Below are 15,242 nucleotides of genomic sequence, written 5' to 3' on the forward strand. Positions count from 1 at the left end.
ATCGCCCCATACCCTTGCAAACGTTTGTGAAATATCTAAAAAGGCACAAGTAGCTACCTACATTACTGTTTTTTTTCGAGTGAGAACGAGATGGCATCGACAATTCTGTGTGCCTGATGAATAGTAGAGTGGGCAGAATGGAAGCCAAATTGGGTATCGGGTAGAACCGAGTTTGAGATATTAAGTAAGATCAATTTTTGCGAAGAAAGGTCGAAAGGAAGATACAGTATCTGGAGGTTTCTTAGGCTTGGGAATCAATAATAGTTGAAAATTTCCATAATATTGGAAAGTAAGAAAGTCTTAAAATACAATTAAAAATGTGAGTGAGGTGTATGATAGCTTTTTTTGGTAAGCATTTGGCAAGATTTATAAATCAAAACACAATAACAGTTCATTATGCGCAGACTGTCTCATAATAGTCTACCTGATTTTCTTTCATTTAGTAAGTTGTGAAAATGTTGATTTTGGATTTGTAATGTGTAATATGTTCGCCCGTTTTAATTTAAAATTTTAAAACTGCGTGGTATATACTATACTTACAACGTCCTCAATTATATAATTAGTGGATACTTGATGTTACGTACTTGTGTCAGAATAAAAAATAACTTTAACACAATTAACAAGTAATAACATTAAATATAAATACTATATTTATTATATAATTTTTTATACATGTTACAATATTATACAAATATACGTTTATGGCCTCGAGACGTAAAGATTAGACACTTGACTACTTGAGGTACATGGTAATAAAACCAAAGTTGTAGTTTTTCGTTTTTTTGGTATTTCATTTTTCATAACGCATGACATATTTCAACCTATTGCATTAATTAATAAAAAATTCTAATCACATATCAACGATGATATGAAATTGACCAAAAACAATATATTTCAAGCTATACCATTAATTTTTGGAGTCACATCGATATAATATAGTATCGAAAAAATACTCTACATCTCGAACAGCCGTACCCGTTACATCGACGTCCGTCGAGCTAAGGTGTAATAAATTATAAAACTTAATTTATCATTACTATACTTAAATGAGTAATTTTTGAAAAAAGAAGTAATTAATCACGATTGATAACATACATTGATAAACTGTTTCCATGCGAACTTCGTAACGCGACCAACAAAAGTTAAAATTTGATTAGAAAATTCATTTTTTGACCAGAAAATTATAAAAACGCGCTAATAGCACAAACCGATGTTTGACATAGTAAGAAAAAATAAAACATAACTAAATATAATTTATAATTTTATTATTGAAAATATATCAAAAACGAATAAAAAACTTATAGTACACAAATAACAATATTGTTTAAAACACTCAATTAGACATAATTATAATATAAAAAATAAATAAAAATTTTAAGTACCTCAAAAGAATATAATACATTTATACATACTAATACTTAAAAATGATTTATGTGTGTACAAAATACACAGTTTAATCTTTTAATATTAAAATGCACGTATTATATTCAGAACATTAATTTATTCTAAAATTTGAAGTACTTTCAACAATTATTGATCTTCAATAAATTTATTTTTAAATTAAACTTATGATAATTCCATACTAAATAGTAATTACAGTAAGAAATATTACACTTTTAAATTATTAATAATATTGATTCTCCTTTTATATTAAATTTATAACTATTGTTTGTAACACGGAATAATAATTATGCAACAAAAATATCTCCTGTCAACTGCTATGGGTGCTGCTGTTACATTTATTAAACACTAAAAAAAACTACTTAAACTATTTACTAAAACTTGTTTATATTTCAATGTATGTGTCATACCGAGTGTTAATTAAAATTAAAATATTAATATTAAAAATAAGATACTTTAGGGGCAGACAAGAATCCTGGTCTATTTGATGGTGGCATTTTTACTGTTGATTTTAGTGTAGATGTTTGGGGTTTAGTTGCCTTAGACTGTTTTGAAGCCATGAATGTTGCAGTTTTTTTCTTTGGGCTAAATTTTTTTAATAGAAAGAAATCATAATTAATAGTTTATGTATGTATTTAATTTAACAACATATTCATCAATTAAATATAGATCAGATCATAGGTGCTAGGTTTTAAAAAATGTAATGGGTGTCCGTATTTTTAAAATTCCTCATCTAAAAACATTAATTATTTAATTTATTATCAGTGTTAAGTACTTATTGGGGCTTATTGCTAAAAGGTGAATATATATGAAAATAAAAGTGTGTAATAAATATTAATTTAAATAAAAAATCTTTAATATTTCTAACAGATGCCCAGCAGCTTTTAAAAATGTCAACAGGTACTCAAATGTATATTCATGGTGTGCGTATGAGTCTGATAAGCAATTATGTGCATATGAACACTAAAATCCATATTATTAAATGACCAATAGAACAATAAACAATTTATACAATTTATTTACTATAAACATCGGTTTTAGAAAATATTTAGTATATTCTAAAATGAACGCTATAACATATATTTAAGTAAAATATGATTAAATCATAATACATACAGTTATATAACATGTATACGTACTTTTTACTCTTTCCTCTTTTAAACCTTTTATTTCCTCCTTTATTTGAATAATAAGTTTTTCTTTTGTTCTTATTGTTTACCACACTAGTAGTCATATCATCAAAGTATGGACAGTCTGTACTAGTTTTGAGCCAATCTCCTTCTTCATCAATATTATTTAGCTCATTTTCTTCGCACTCGGCAACTATTAGTCAATAATTATTTTTAGTATTATAAATTTTTAAATTTAAATATTTTTAAAGATCTAACTTAACACAAAAATATTAAAATAAAATAATAAATTAAAATTTTTTTTTTTTATAGTATTCATAAAATTAAAAGACAAATTATTGTTTATAGTGAAATGGTTATTTAAAAATAAAAAGAAAATAGTCTAGTCAGAGTTGCAAGTACTGGGTTTAAGTACACACATGGTACTCTCCAATTAAGGATTAAAATTATTTTACCAAATTTATTTGCAGCTGCTTCCTGTGTAATTTCTAACAATTGTCTGCCATATTTTTCAAAATTGGCTTTAGTCACTCCAACAATTTTTAACATTTCTTCTTCAGTCTCTGGCAAAGAGTGAGACATCTCTTGAATTGCCTGAAAAAAATATAATATATTTAAATCTAATTCATAAAAATATGAGTAAATGATTTTTTTTTTTTTTTTTTTTTTGTTGAATATAGTGGCATACACAATTTTTCATAGCAGTAAACATTATATTTAAAGAAAAAACCCTATTTTTGATCCATTAATTATTCATAATTACTAACTTGAATAGTCATAACAGCATTAGTGTTCACATTTAATGAAGCAGCTAAACCACGACAAACATCCATCAAATTTTCATAACATTTTTCTTGGATTTCTTTTAGAACAGTATTCACTGGTGTGTTCGATTGTTTACTTGTAGTTTCAATGTTTAATTTATTCTTTGAAGCTGATGCTAATTTTAACTAATAAGTAATAACATATTTAATATGTATACAGTTAAGTCATAAATAATAAAGTTTTGTTAGTTAAATACTTAAATTACTTTTACTGATCCTCGAATGAGTTTGTCTGCTTCTGGACCAACTCTGACAAATGCGTTAATAATATCTATTTTAGAAGCAACCATTTCTTCTCTCAAATAACCTTCCAAAACTAATTTATGCATCAAACGTTCTGCATCAAATCTATCCCAATGTTTTCCACGTCCATGTAAATTCAATTTATCATGATCTAAGTCACAAAGCACAAAAATGTATATGTATAATATTTAATTTTAAATAAAATATAAAATATTATTAAAATAAAAGTTATAAAATAAAACTCACTGTTTAATTTGATTTTTTGATTTGAACTGCCTTTAAATATATCAATAATATGTATCAAAGTAAAATTATTGTTCCAACTACCACCTCCTGAACCACATAATTCTTTAATTGTTTTAACTATTTCAATACTATCTTCTGTGACATCAATATATTTAAATGTCGCCTAAGTATTTTTTTAAATGTATTGTAATTGTTAAATTTAATTATTTAAAACTTATACACTTTTTGATATAAGCAATATTTACTTTATTTTGACAATTATCACATGCTGTTTCTTTATTTGAAATACATTTATTATCATCAAATGTTTCACCAAAATAGTTAAGTTGTAAAGTTCGCCTGCAATCTGCTTTATTTTCACAGTATGATACAATTCTAAAAAGATTTTGCATATGTACTTTTTTTGATTCATGATTACCACTGTCGTCCACTAAAAAAAAAATATTCAATACATCAGTTAGATAAATATTAAATACTAAATATTATAATTGTAAAATGCTTGCTATTAGTGTAAAACAGATCCAAAAAACTACTTAGTATAATAATTATAATTCTAAATTACTTTTAACGATTCAATTTAACATTACTTATAATTTCCAAAAATATTGTTTACAGGTTGATTTACTAAGCGTGTTCACCCCATTTTTTTATTTAATAATGAATTTATTCAAATTCTGACTTATGGAATTTTTAAATATATTTTACATCCTTTCATATTCTTGAGATATTATATACTACTTAAGATACAAACTTCTGTTTCACAAATGAGAACTTTTATGCTGTAAATTTTAGTGAATCATTTTTTGTCATTTAAAAAACAGGAGTTTGCATCCCCACAAGACACTTCTTAATTAGTACAGAAAATAAAGTTTTAAAGAATATTTAAAAATTCAAAAAATTAGATTATTAATAACTGCATTGTTTGCTCAAACATGTTACTTGTAAAATCCTACTCAGTAATAAAAATAAAAAAGGATTATTAAATACTTGCACTCAATAAGTTTTCGAATGCGATGCATATCTTGATAACTATAGTAAAGAAAACAATGAGACGTTTTTCCATCACGTCCAGCTCTACCAGATTCTTGATAATAACCTTCAATAGACTTTGGTAGAGAATAATGAAAAACATAACGGACATCTGGTTTATCAATGCCCATACCAAATGCGATAGTAGCACAAACCAACTGAAAAATAGTAGAATGATTAGATAGTTCTAACTTGTAGTAAACATAAAATTAATTGCTTGAATTAATTTTAATTAAATTAATAATTCATAAATAATAGTAAGTAATAAGTACATTAACTTTGTTTGTGATCCATTTCATTTGAACATCATTACGTTTAGAATCAGTTAGACCAGCATGATAGCTAATTGCTTTAATTCCTTCATTACACATAAAAGTTGCTGTATTATCACATTCATTTCTTGACAAACAATAAATTATGCCAGACTGGTTTTTATATTTTTCTTTGATGAGATTAGCTATTTCTGCCAGAGCAGATTTTCCTTTCTTGGGAACAACTTTATAAAGCAAATTGGGTCTATTAAAACTAGATAAAAATCTGGAAACGACAATTCAATATACATAACACATTAAATAAAAGAGATATTTCTCACAAAAGTATGTTGTAGATTATTTTTAAAGTATATTAATTAAAAAAATATATGTATTACAATTTTGTTCCGCTGATTTGTAACTGATGTAGTACATCTTCACGGACACGAGGTGTTGCAGTAGCAGTTAGAGCCATGATTGGAACATCTGGATATTTTTTTCTAAATTCTCCTAAACGTTTATAATCTGGTCTAAAAGTAAATAAAATTTTTAATTAGCAATCAAGTATAATTTATTATTTACACAAACCGAAAATCATGACCCCAATGAGAAACACAATGAGCTTCATCAATAACTAGACGGGCTAGTTTTCCACGACAATGCAAATTGTTTAAAACTTGTCCTAATTTCATACTAGCAGCAATTTTTTCTGGCGTGACATACAACATTTTTAAACCTTTTCAACAATATTTAAGTAAGAAATAATAAACTATCACAAATAGTAATAATAATATAAATTTAATTACCTGGCTCAGACATACATAACTTTGTGAAGATTGAGTTTTCTTCTTCGTATGGCATATTACCTAACAAGTGGGCTGTTGGAATCTAAAAACAACATAGTAAATTAAATAATTTAAAACAGTAAAAGTAATATTTACATCTAATGACTTCAATTTTTCAGTCTGGTCAATGACTAATGATTTCAAAGGTGAAATAACAAGTGTCACTCCTTTGGATATTACTGCAGGTAATTGATAACATAATGACTTTCCGCCACCAGTAGGCATCAATACAAAACAATCGTGACCAAGTAATGCTGCATTAATAGTTTCCAACTGATTGGGACGAAAATCATGAAGACCAAAAGTTGATCTAAATACCTGTAAAATACACAGAGGTATTATTTCATAAACTATGTATAAAACTTCAACTAATAAATTGTACAGTAAATAATTCTCTTGAATGAGGATAATTTGTTTTGCTGAATTCTCCTTTAGAAACTGGTGTGTTTGACACTGATGTTTTTTTCAGGGTACAGTTTGATATTGGTTGAGAAGTATTCTCAAAAGAAATATTACTGGCTAAATATTTAAGAAAAAATAAATTCAAATTAATCAATTGTTTTAAAAATATCATTTTTAATTTACTACCTTTTTCATAACTAGACTGGGATGGCATTTTTTTAGTCTCAAAATTATTAAGTGTATTTAGATTGTAATCATTAACTAAACGATTTTGAACATCAGACATAGAATATGAATCAAAATTATTGTCATTGACAATACAACCCAATTCATCCACGCTTAGACGTTCTCGGGAATAAATATCTGTAGTAGTATTATTTTGAAAATCTGATCGACTATCATACAATTTATTAGTATTACTATTGTTAAACACATTATATGATGTATTAAATCTAGTATTATCAGTATTAGTTGATCCATATTTTGGAGAATTAAATGTTTGCTTTTCATGCTGAGAATCAGTTGATGTGTCAAATCCATTTAAAAATGATGTTCTGGATTTATTTTCAGTATTACACAAATTGTTATTACTTGAAGTAGTTGGTTTTGAATATTCATTCATTAAACGTGTCTTACCAATTTTTATTTTATTTTTTATTTTTTGTCGCATTCTTTTAAGCTCAACCAAAACTGAAGGACTTTTAAGACTAGGAATTGAAAATACAACAGTATCTGATATGTTTAAGATTATATTATACACTTCTTCTAACATATCTAGTTCTAAATTTTTCAAATTCATCAAATGATTCTCTAAATTTGTAATTGGTATCTAAAAACAAAAGTTAATAATTCTAGATTAATACATTTTTTCCATTGTCATCTAACATATCAATTATTTTACAATATTATAGTATTACCTAGTTGCTATAATATCAAATACTAAAATATATTTTCTGTGAATATAAAAAAACTAAAGTATAATTTATTTTTTATAAACACATAGTGCTTATCTCAATATGTCTATCAATACTTACATCAGAAATTGTTTCACATAAAATAGAATTACTGTTTAGATCATTAAGCCAAATGCCCAAATCTGTTGATTGGTTTTCTAAAACCAAAATATAAATAATAAAAAATTTCCAAATACATATATAATGAAAAAATAAACACAAACCAGTAGTAGTAATAATTTCTCCACGGTTTTTTGGTGTATTATCGCAAATTACATTATTAGGATTGAATGTTGATACTGTAGAAAGTGACAGTTTTTTTTTAAATTTTTGTGGAGTTGAAAATTGCGTTTTTGTTAATATTGATGGACTCTTGGGTACATCAAAATGAATGTCATTACTTCCTTTAGATGTCTAAATGGAAATACATAAATGTAATTTCAAACAATATTAACTATTTTACTAAAGTTTTTAAATATCAAACAATATAAGATTATTTAATTAAATGATTAAACGATGCCTAATTGTGTATACTATTAGGTAATTTAAAGAGAGATATAGTTCAACATATTAAAAATACTAATGTAATAAATAATACTACTGTGTTCATTTAAATTTTAACTAAATACTAAATTGTGAGATAGGATTAATATTAAAATTATTTAGTATTTTAGATAAATTAAAAGAAAAAACTTCAAAATATCTTTCAGCATTATTGAAATAAAAAATTTTCTGTTTCATAAAATAATTAACTTAGTACAAAAAGAATCTGTATCTGTATATATTTTTTACTTACATTATCTGGATTGGATGATGTTTTTTCTGGACTATAAATAATACTGTCATCATCATCTTCATCATCATTATAACACTCTATTTTATTCTTTTGAGTGTCTTTTGGAATTTCTTATACAAAAAACAATTTAAATTTTTTACTTAATATTTTTTTTTTTTTTTTTTTATAATATTTAAACAACTTTAATCAAAAAAGTATGGCAAATGTTTAAATATTTAAACTGCTTGGTTTTCAAGAAAAAGTATATTATTAATGATTTTATCTCTATATTATACAAATTTTAGTTTGGATTTTGAATTATAAAAATTCACAAAATCTAAATAATTATCATTGTTCAAAATGCAATAAGTAATAATTGTTAATATTATATATATATGGTATATACATTAATGAAATGCATATAAATGATTGAAGTATGCATCTATACTATAGATTCTATAGTATTCTAATAAGCTAACTAAACTGTTCAATTTTACTTACCTTTTTTATCATAAGTAGTTTTGTTGACTTTTACATTTTCTTCGTCACTATCTATCAGACTGACTATGGATGATTTAGGTTTACTGAAATAAATTAAGTGTACATGTATTTTTTTCTAAATAACTTTTATTAGGTTTTTATTTTATTGTACACTTACATAAATTGGATATAAGAATAGTATATATAATATTATTTAAAAATATACCATATTGTTATCATTAATATTTATTTTATAATGATCTATTAATTTAAAATAGATTTTTAAAGACTGAAGTTAAACTATAAATACATACAATATCAGTTATATCAGTTTTTGTACAACCCATTTTGGTACAATTTAATTGTTTTATTCTGTTATCTACTTTCTAACAGTATCGAAAAGTAAGCCCTGTTAAGTATTATAAATTATATATCTTTACCAACTAAATTTAAATAGTAGAGATAAAACTAAAAGAAGTTTACAGTACTTTAATAATATTGGATAATTTGATTTTTTAACATTGGTTAACAAATCTGTCTATTCTTATTTTAACTAATAACACAGCAAACTTCATAACTAATATAAGGCTGTTTACAATTTTTAGAGTAAAATAAATTTATATCAAGCATTTTATTAAATACTAATAATTAGCATTTTTATAAATTAAAATTAGTTTAAAACAATTATAGCAACTAAATTCAAACTTGATTTAATCACCTTATTTTAAATAAAATCTTGATTTTTAAGATTTCAAACTTAGTAGTTATTTTTTTGAATCTCCATAAATCATATTTAAGAGATAAAAATTATTCTTACCATTGATTTCTTTCCGATTCATGCTTAATATTAGTAGAACCGAGACGTTTCAAAACGTTACTTGGTTTTTTTAAAAAAAAATCCATGTTTAAGATCAGCTTCGAATAAGTAAATTAAATTTAACAGTCTTATACATAGTCCATTAATGATTTATTGTAATTTGAATAAATTCAAAATAATTGAAGACAAATATACAATAGCACACATTTTATAACTTCTAAATTTCAATATTCGTAATGAAAAGTGAAAAAATATATTGTTAGAATTTTATGGTTTTTATTGACAAAGATTAGAATTTTATCACACAAGTAAATTTGGCGCTAAGCTATTCAAAATTGATAAGAGTAATGGATTTTTATAATTTTTTATCAGATAATATTATCAGTTATCGTCGATTTCATGATTTGTCGGATGTACTTCGGGTTGCGAGATTTTAAAATCACCAAACCAGAACATCATATTGAATAACCTTTTTTTTTTTTAAATTTCTGAAGCTTTTTTAAAAAAAAAAGAAAGACAAATACACTTGAAAACATGTCAATAAAATTTAGAAAACATAATACGACAATAATATAATGATATTATGTACAATATTATTCTATATTTTATTATTAAATAATATAATATTAAAGTTATTTTCTCTCGACTTCTATTAACCAGGACAAAATTAATGACCAACCAGAATACCGAGACATGCTGTTAAAATCGAGACGAATGGCAAACCTAGATGTACTTGTCTTGTGTCTTGTAGTTGTAGAGAACACACAACACGGTCAAGATTCGAGGTAAATAAATAACTTACTTTATAAATTATTAATGTTATGACCCGTTAAATTATTTTATAATGTACGTATGGATAACGATCATCATGATTAAATTCACAAGTATAATGTACATATACATATTAGTATTTAGTATATAATTAATCAAGTTATTTAGTGCTAAGAACAAAGAACTCCCCCATATTGGCCATATTCCACATATTATGTTAGGTATACGTAAAACATGCGATTTGATAAATATGATTTGCATAATAAAGGTAGGTACTAAATTTGATAATTATTTTGATGTACTCGTTTAAATCAATCAGAATATTTTTAGTTTTAAATCCTAATATTACAGGTACAACAAATTGTTTTACCTATTTACATATTGAATGTGTATAAACATTTGAGTTTCTCTTTAGTAAATAAAATAATAAAATATTATAAAATTTTGATGCAAATCCCTTCATAACTACCTACCTATGTTTTTAATTTTTCTAGTTAATTTTTATACATTGAATTATGAATAAGAATGTTAAAATAATATAATAGGTAAATTGTGTATGTAATATTTTTGTTTTAATTTAATTTCATTAATAAAAAGGTAAAAGTGGGTGGGTACCTTTCTGTGGTACATTAAATATTGAGTTGGCCATTATAGGTATTATAGCCAATAGGTGTGATAAATTACTTAAATTTGAATGCAATGATATATCATTGTAGGTAAATGAAAAACAGTTGTGGGCGGAAACGGTCTATTAGTCTACATCACAGAGTGATTTTTTTATTTTTATCATAGCTTTTCAAATCGTTTATTTTATTTTCAATATTATAATAGGTTGACATAATCTTTTTCCGAATTTATTGTATTTATTATAATTTTTTTATTTAACAAAAGTATATTATTTACAATCTGTAATATTTATATACAATAAGTAAATTTGGTAATTTTTTTCCCTAAGATGTACAACGTGAAATAGTGTATGGAAACCCTTGTGTGGAAACCCTTTGACCTAAGGAGGGAAAGATTCTTTTAGTTGGTTAATACAAGTCAGGATTTGGGAGATTCCTACACCAGTGATTTTTTAATCGATGTAGGGGTTGTTTGAGATAAATTCATTGGCTAAGTCCAATACTAATGGATTTATCCGGTTAGCTATTTTGGTGTGAAATTTTTTGTAATAATTTGTTATAGAGACCGTTTCGATCTTTAGATCGTTGTGTAGTGAGATGTTGAATACATACTAGGGCGCTGATGTTATTTGACGAAGAGAAATAGATTGACTTGAGAATAGGGCGTAGTAGATGAAGTTTAGTGTAAAGAATTTTTACTTTGGTTTTATGCTCCAGGTTAAGCATTTGTCTAGAATTAAACCTAAGTGTTTTGTTTGAGTTGTGGTTGGTATTTGTTTGTTTTGGAAATAAATTTCAGGTTTGATGTGAGAGGATTTGTTTGAATTTGATTCTCCATTTGAGAAACCATTTGGAAATGCTTTTAAGTGTATTTGGAGCTTTTAGTATGCTGTTGTGGGGTCGGAATGTAAAGAGTGAATTACCGCATCATCAACGTAAGTAGCTATCAGTGTATTTTTGAATTTAGGAAGGTTAACTGTGTAAATGTTGTAGAAGTTCGGTGACAAGTTGCTTCTAAGAGGTATTCCTTCTTTCTGCTTAGTTTTGGAATTATGAGATGGTCCTTGCCGGACGATTAATGAACGGTTTTGTAGATATGATTTAGATAAAAAGTAGAGAGGCGATCCGGGAGGATCTTTTTTATTCTTAAGAGTAAACCCATGTGCCATAATGCTAAACCCGGTCAAAAACTTGTGACAAGTTCAAAAAAACTTTTTGGCAGAAGTTTTTGTTTTCAAACGACGAGTTGCAATTATTATAGAACGTATTTCTATTTAAATATTATAATAATATATATTTAATATTTATACTATAATATATCAACTTATACTATTCAAAATTCATCTTACTGGACTTACTGTAAATACCGTAAAACAGTAAAAATAGATTTATAGTACCAAGTAATAAATAATATTTTAAAACAAATCAAAAATATTATTACTTATAGTAAAATTCATAATAATATAAAATATGTAAAACTATAAAAGTTTAATAATGTTTTGAAATTATAACAAAATAGTTAAAACATCATTGTTTATTGATTAAATATATAATTTCGTCCAAATTTCAGTTTAGTATAAACTTACGAAGAATCTATCTTAAAATTTTCAATATACTTAAATACAAAATTTTTTTATGAATTTTCAACAACAAAATAGTTTTCAAATTTTTACAATTTTAACGAAATTTATCAAAATTTTGATTTCAAATGCATATTTAAAAAACTGTGACAATGTGTTTTTAATATTTTAATATAGATATAAGAATACTTTTTTTGAATCTTATGTATTAAATTTTAAAGAATTTTGATCCAGTAAATAATTTTTTATTGCTATTTGTGGAAAAAAAACTTAAAAAACTTTAAAAATTGCATGCCTATAAATAATTCAAAAAGATTTAAAACTTTAAAATTTTATTATACATAGAAAACGATTATATAAAAATTTAGTGAACATTTCAAACATCTACGATAATTAATTTTAATAAGTTACATAAAAGAAACAAAATCAAATTTAATCAAAAATACGATTTATGTAAGAATTCTCGTTTTTCCTGACTATAAAAATAAATATTTGGAGTTTTAAGTTTGACTTTTTAAGTACAAACTAGATTCAATTTTATATCCAAAACCATTCCTAGTTTTGAAAATTGAAGCATTTTATCAACAACTTATCGTGTACTTGTCTAGAAAAATAAACATATGATAAAATACATTATTAACACTCGCTCAGAATCTAAAAGAATAATAATAATTAAGTCTCGGAACATAATACTCTTGAAAATTACTAAATATTATGCATATATTTATTGACAGCGAACCATGTATTAAAATTGTAATATACCTATCTGTAATTCTGAAATTGTATATGTATTATATACCTACTTACGGGCTATGACATAATTAACATCAGCATTATATTAAACATAATATAAGAGATCGTTTTTATTTTAAGCCTCCTCTCAATAAAAATCAATTTATCATTTTTTCATTAATGAAAAATCTTAGCTGCGACGCTACGTTTATCTATCTTCTATGGCTTTGTCACTTCTTTTTATAAAATTTTAATGCAACATAATACGTGCGAAAACTGCTTATATTTTTGTTAAGAAAAAACGCTTTTATTTTATATACGATCATTGTTTTCTAATAGATTGCCAAGTGTTTTTGTTAACCGACGCGGCATGTCCAAGACAATAAAATTTTAGAATATAGATTACGACAGGCAGTGATTAAAATGGATATATATTTTTTTTGAAGAATCTATATAAATATATTAATGGTCGGTAACCTTTTTGGATTCTCGGACCACATTCATAAATTAAACCTAATAACAGCTCACTTTGGAAAGCAACCAAAGAGCTCATTAGATTTAAAGAATAAATGTTGCCTCTTCAACAATAAAACGGACATTAGTAACTACTGATAAGGACAAAGCTAACTTTTTTATCTCATAAGTCCTAATTAACCAATAACCAAAACATGGTAAACATTTTGAAAAAGCGTTTCTGAAAAGATTATGGCTCATTCTACAAAACGACCATATTATATCAAATAACCAATTAGGATTTCGAAGTAGGCACTTGACTATTTATCAGGCCTATCATCTTATTGACAAAATTTCAACTACTCTCGAATTCAAACAATATAGGCTATACTGTTCTGGGCTCTTTTTTGATATTTCGCAAGCCTTCGACACAGAATAAAGCACAAAGCTCCATTATAAACGTAATTTAAAATTTCTTTTTGCCTACTCCTTACTATCTTATTTTTAAATCACTTGGTAAATATATGCTTTTTTTACCATAGAGTAATGAAAGTGGCGTAGCCAAAAGGAGGGGTAAAGTGTTATACCATCCCCCTAAAAAGTCTTTCTTATTAAATATAAATTTATTTTATGCTTATGTACGTATTATATGTAAATATATATTTATTTACTTTTTTGATGAGTGCAGTGTTCAGTTTCAATAAATTAAATAATAACACATTTTAAATTATAACTTATGTTTAATCGATCTATTAAAATTAAAAAGTTGGTACTTATGTAAGAGAGAATTTAAAATTTACTCCTCCCCCTAGAGGCTAGAACAAGTTGTAAAAGTTATGATTAAGTATTTAATAAATACGAGTAGGTACTTGAAATAAATATTAATGAATCTAATCAAATTTAACGTTTCTGTTAAATGTTGTATTTCAATACACAAATGTACATTCACATTGTGAAAAAATTACATGATGTTAAATCGAATGAAAATATCGAATGACAATTTCATGAAATATTTTCAAATTTCATAAAGTGTAAAAAATCTGTTTCAATTTCATTAAATGGCCATCTTTTTTATGAAAAGATCGATTTCACGAAGTGGCTACGACATATATACCGGAATTTCAAAAGGTGATTTATTTTTTGATCTATAATTAACATTTTTATGGTCGATATCCACCAATCTATTAACATTTTTCTTGCTTGCTATATTTGCTGATGACACCGCTATTCTTACCACTAGTTCAAATCCTATCCAAGTTACCAAAGTACTTAAGGATCAAATAAACAAAATCGATACATGAGCTAAACTATGGATTATCAAAGTAAATACCGATAAATGTACCCAAATTACTTTCACATAAAAAATTTTCCTTATATTGTTTGTTTATTTTTAATTGTACAATATACCATGACAAATTTGTCATGCAATATACTATTAATTGTAATACTACCTATATCTAATAGTATAAAAATCATTAGTTATATATTTAACAATCAAATTTATATTTATGATATGATATATTTATCTACCTCAAATATTTATCTACCTTCAAATTTAGAATAATAGTACTGCGGAATGAGTATCAAGATCTTTGAAAAGGAAAATAAATTATAAGCTATAGTTTGAAACTAAAAGAATTTATATAGTTATAAATTTAAGTTTTGATGTCTCGGATTCATAAAG

At 25.1% G+C, this 15,242-nt stretch overlaps 1 protein-coding gene across 2 annotated transcripts; it reads right to left on the bottom strand.

The window, feature by feature from the left end:
• Positions 1-1,620: 1,620 nt before the first annotated feature.
• Positions 1,621-9,531, bottom strand: LOC112598509 (Bloom syndrome protein homolog). 2 transcript variants are annotated; one of them, XM_025344998.1, is made up of 20 exons: positions 9,397-9,531; positions 8,601-8,683; positions 8,121-8,230; positions 7,549-7,738; positions 7,406-7,482; positions 6,558-7,200; positions 6,352-6,488; positions 6,066-6,287; positions 5,931-6,012; positions 5,713-5,860; positions 5,523-5,654; positions 5,146-5,410; positions 4,836-5,031; positions 4,090-4,274; positions 3,845-4,007; positions 3,562-3,749; positions 3,299-3,481; positions 2,987-3,125; positions 2,541-2,724; positions 1,621-1,986 (listed from the first exon to the last, which is right to left on the bottom strand). In XM_025344998.1, exons 1-20 carry the CDS (start codon positions 9,480-9,482, stop codon positions 1,842-1,844), a joined length of 3,558 nt encoding a protein of 1,185 aa, XP_025200783.1. In that variant the 5' UTR covers positions 9,483-9,531; the 3' UTR covers positions 1,621-1,841. The 2 variants fall into 2 exon arrangements, with proteins under 2 accessions (XP_025200783.1, XP_025200785.1); XM_025345000.1 differs by lacking the exon at positions 8,121-8,230 and having other exon boundaries at positions 9,397-9,483.
• Between the last annotated feature and the right edge of the window lie 5,711 nt (positions 9,532-15,242).

This window comes from Melanaphis sacchari, unplaced genomic scaffold (assembly GCF_002803265.2).
Source record: "Melanaphis sacchari strain LSU unplaced genomic scaffold, SCAv2.0 Contig48_pilon_pilon, whole genome shotgun sequence".
Classification (NCBI taxonomy): Eukaryota; Metazoa; Arthropoda; class Insecta; order Hemiptera; family Aphididae; genus Melanaphis; species Melanaphis sacchari.

Coding starts and splice junctions, on each gene's coding strand:
- LOC112598509 (XM_025344998.1), bottom strand. CDS start 9,482: ATGGATTTTTTTTTAAAAAAACCAAGTAACGTTTTGAAACGTCTCGGT. Junction 8,231..8,600: donor AACTACTTATGATAAAAAAG/GTAAGTAAAATT, acceptor TTTTTGTATAAG/AAATTCCAAAAGACACTCAA. Junction 5,655..5,712: donor CATTGGGGTCATGATTTTCG/GTTTGTGTAAAT, acceptor ATTTACTTTTAG/ACCAGATTATAAACGTTTAG.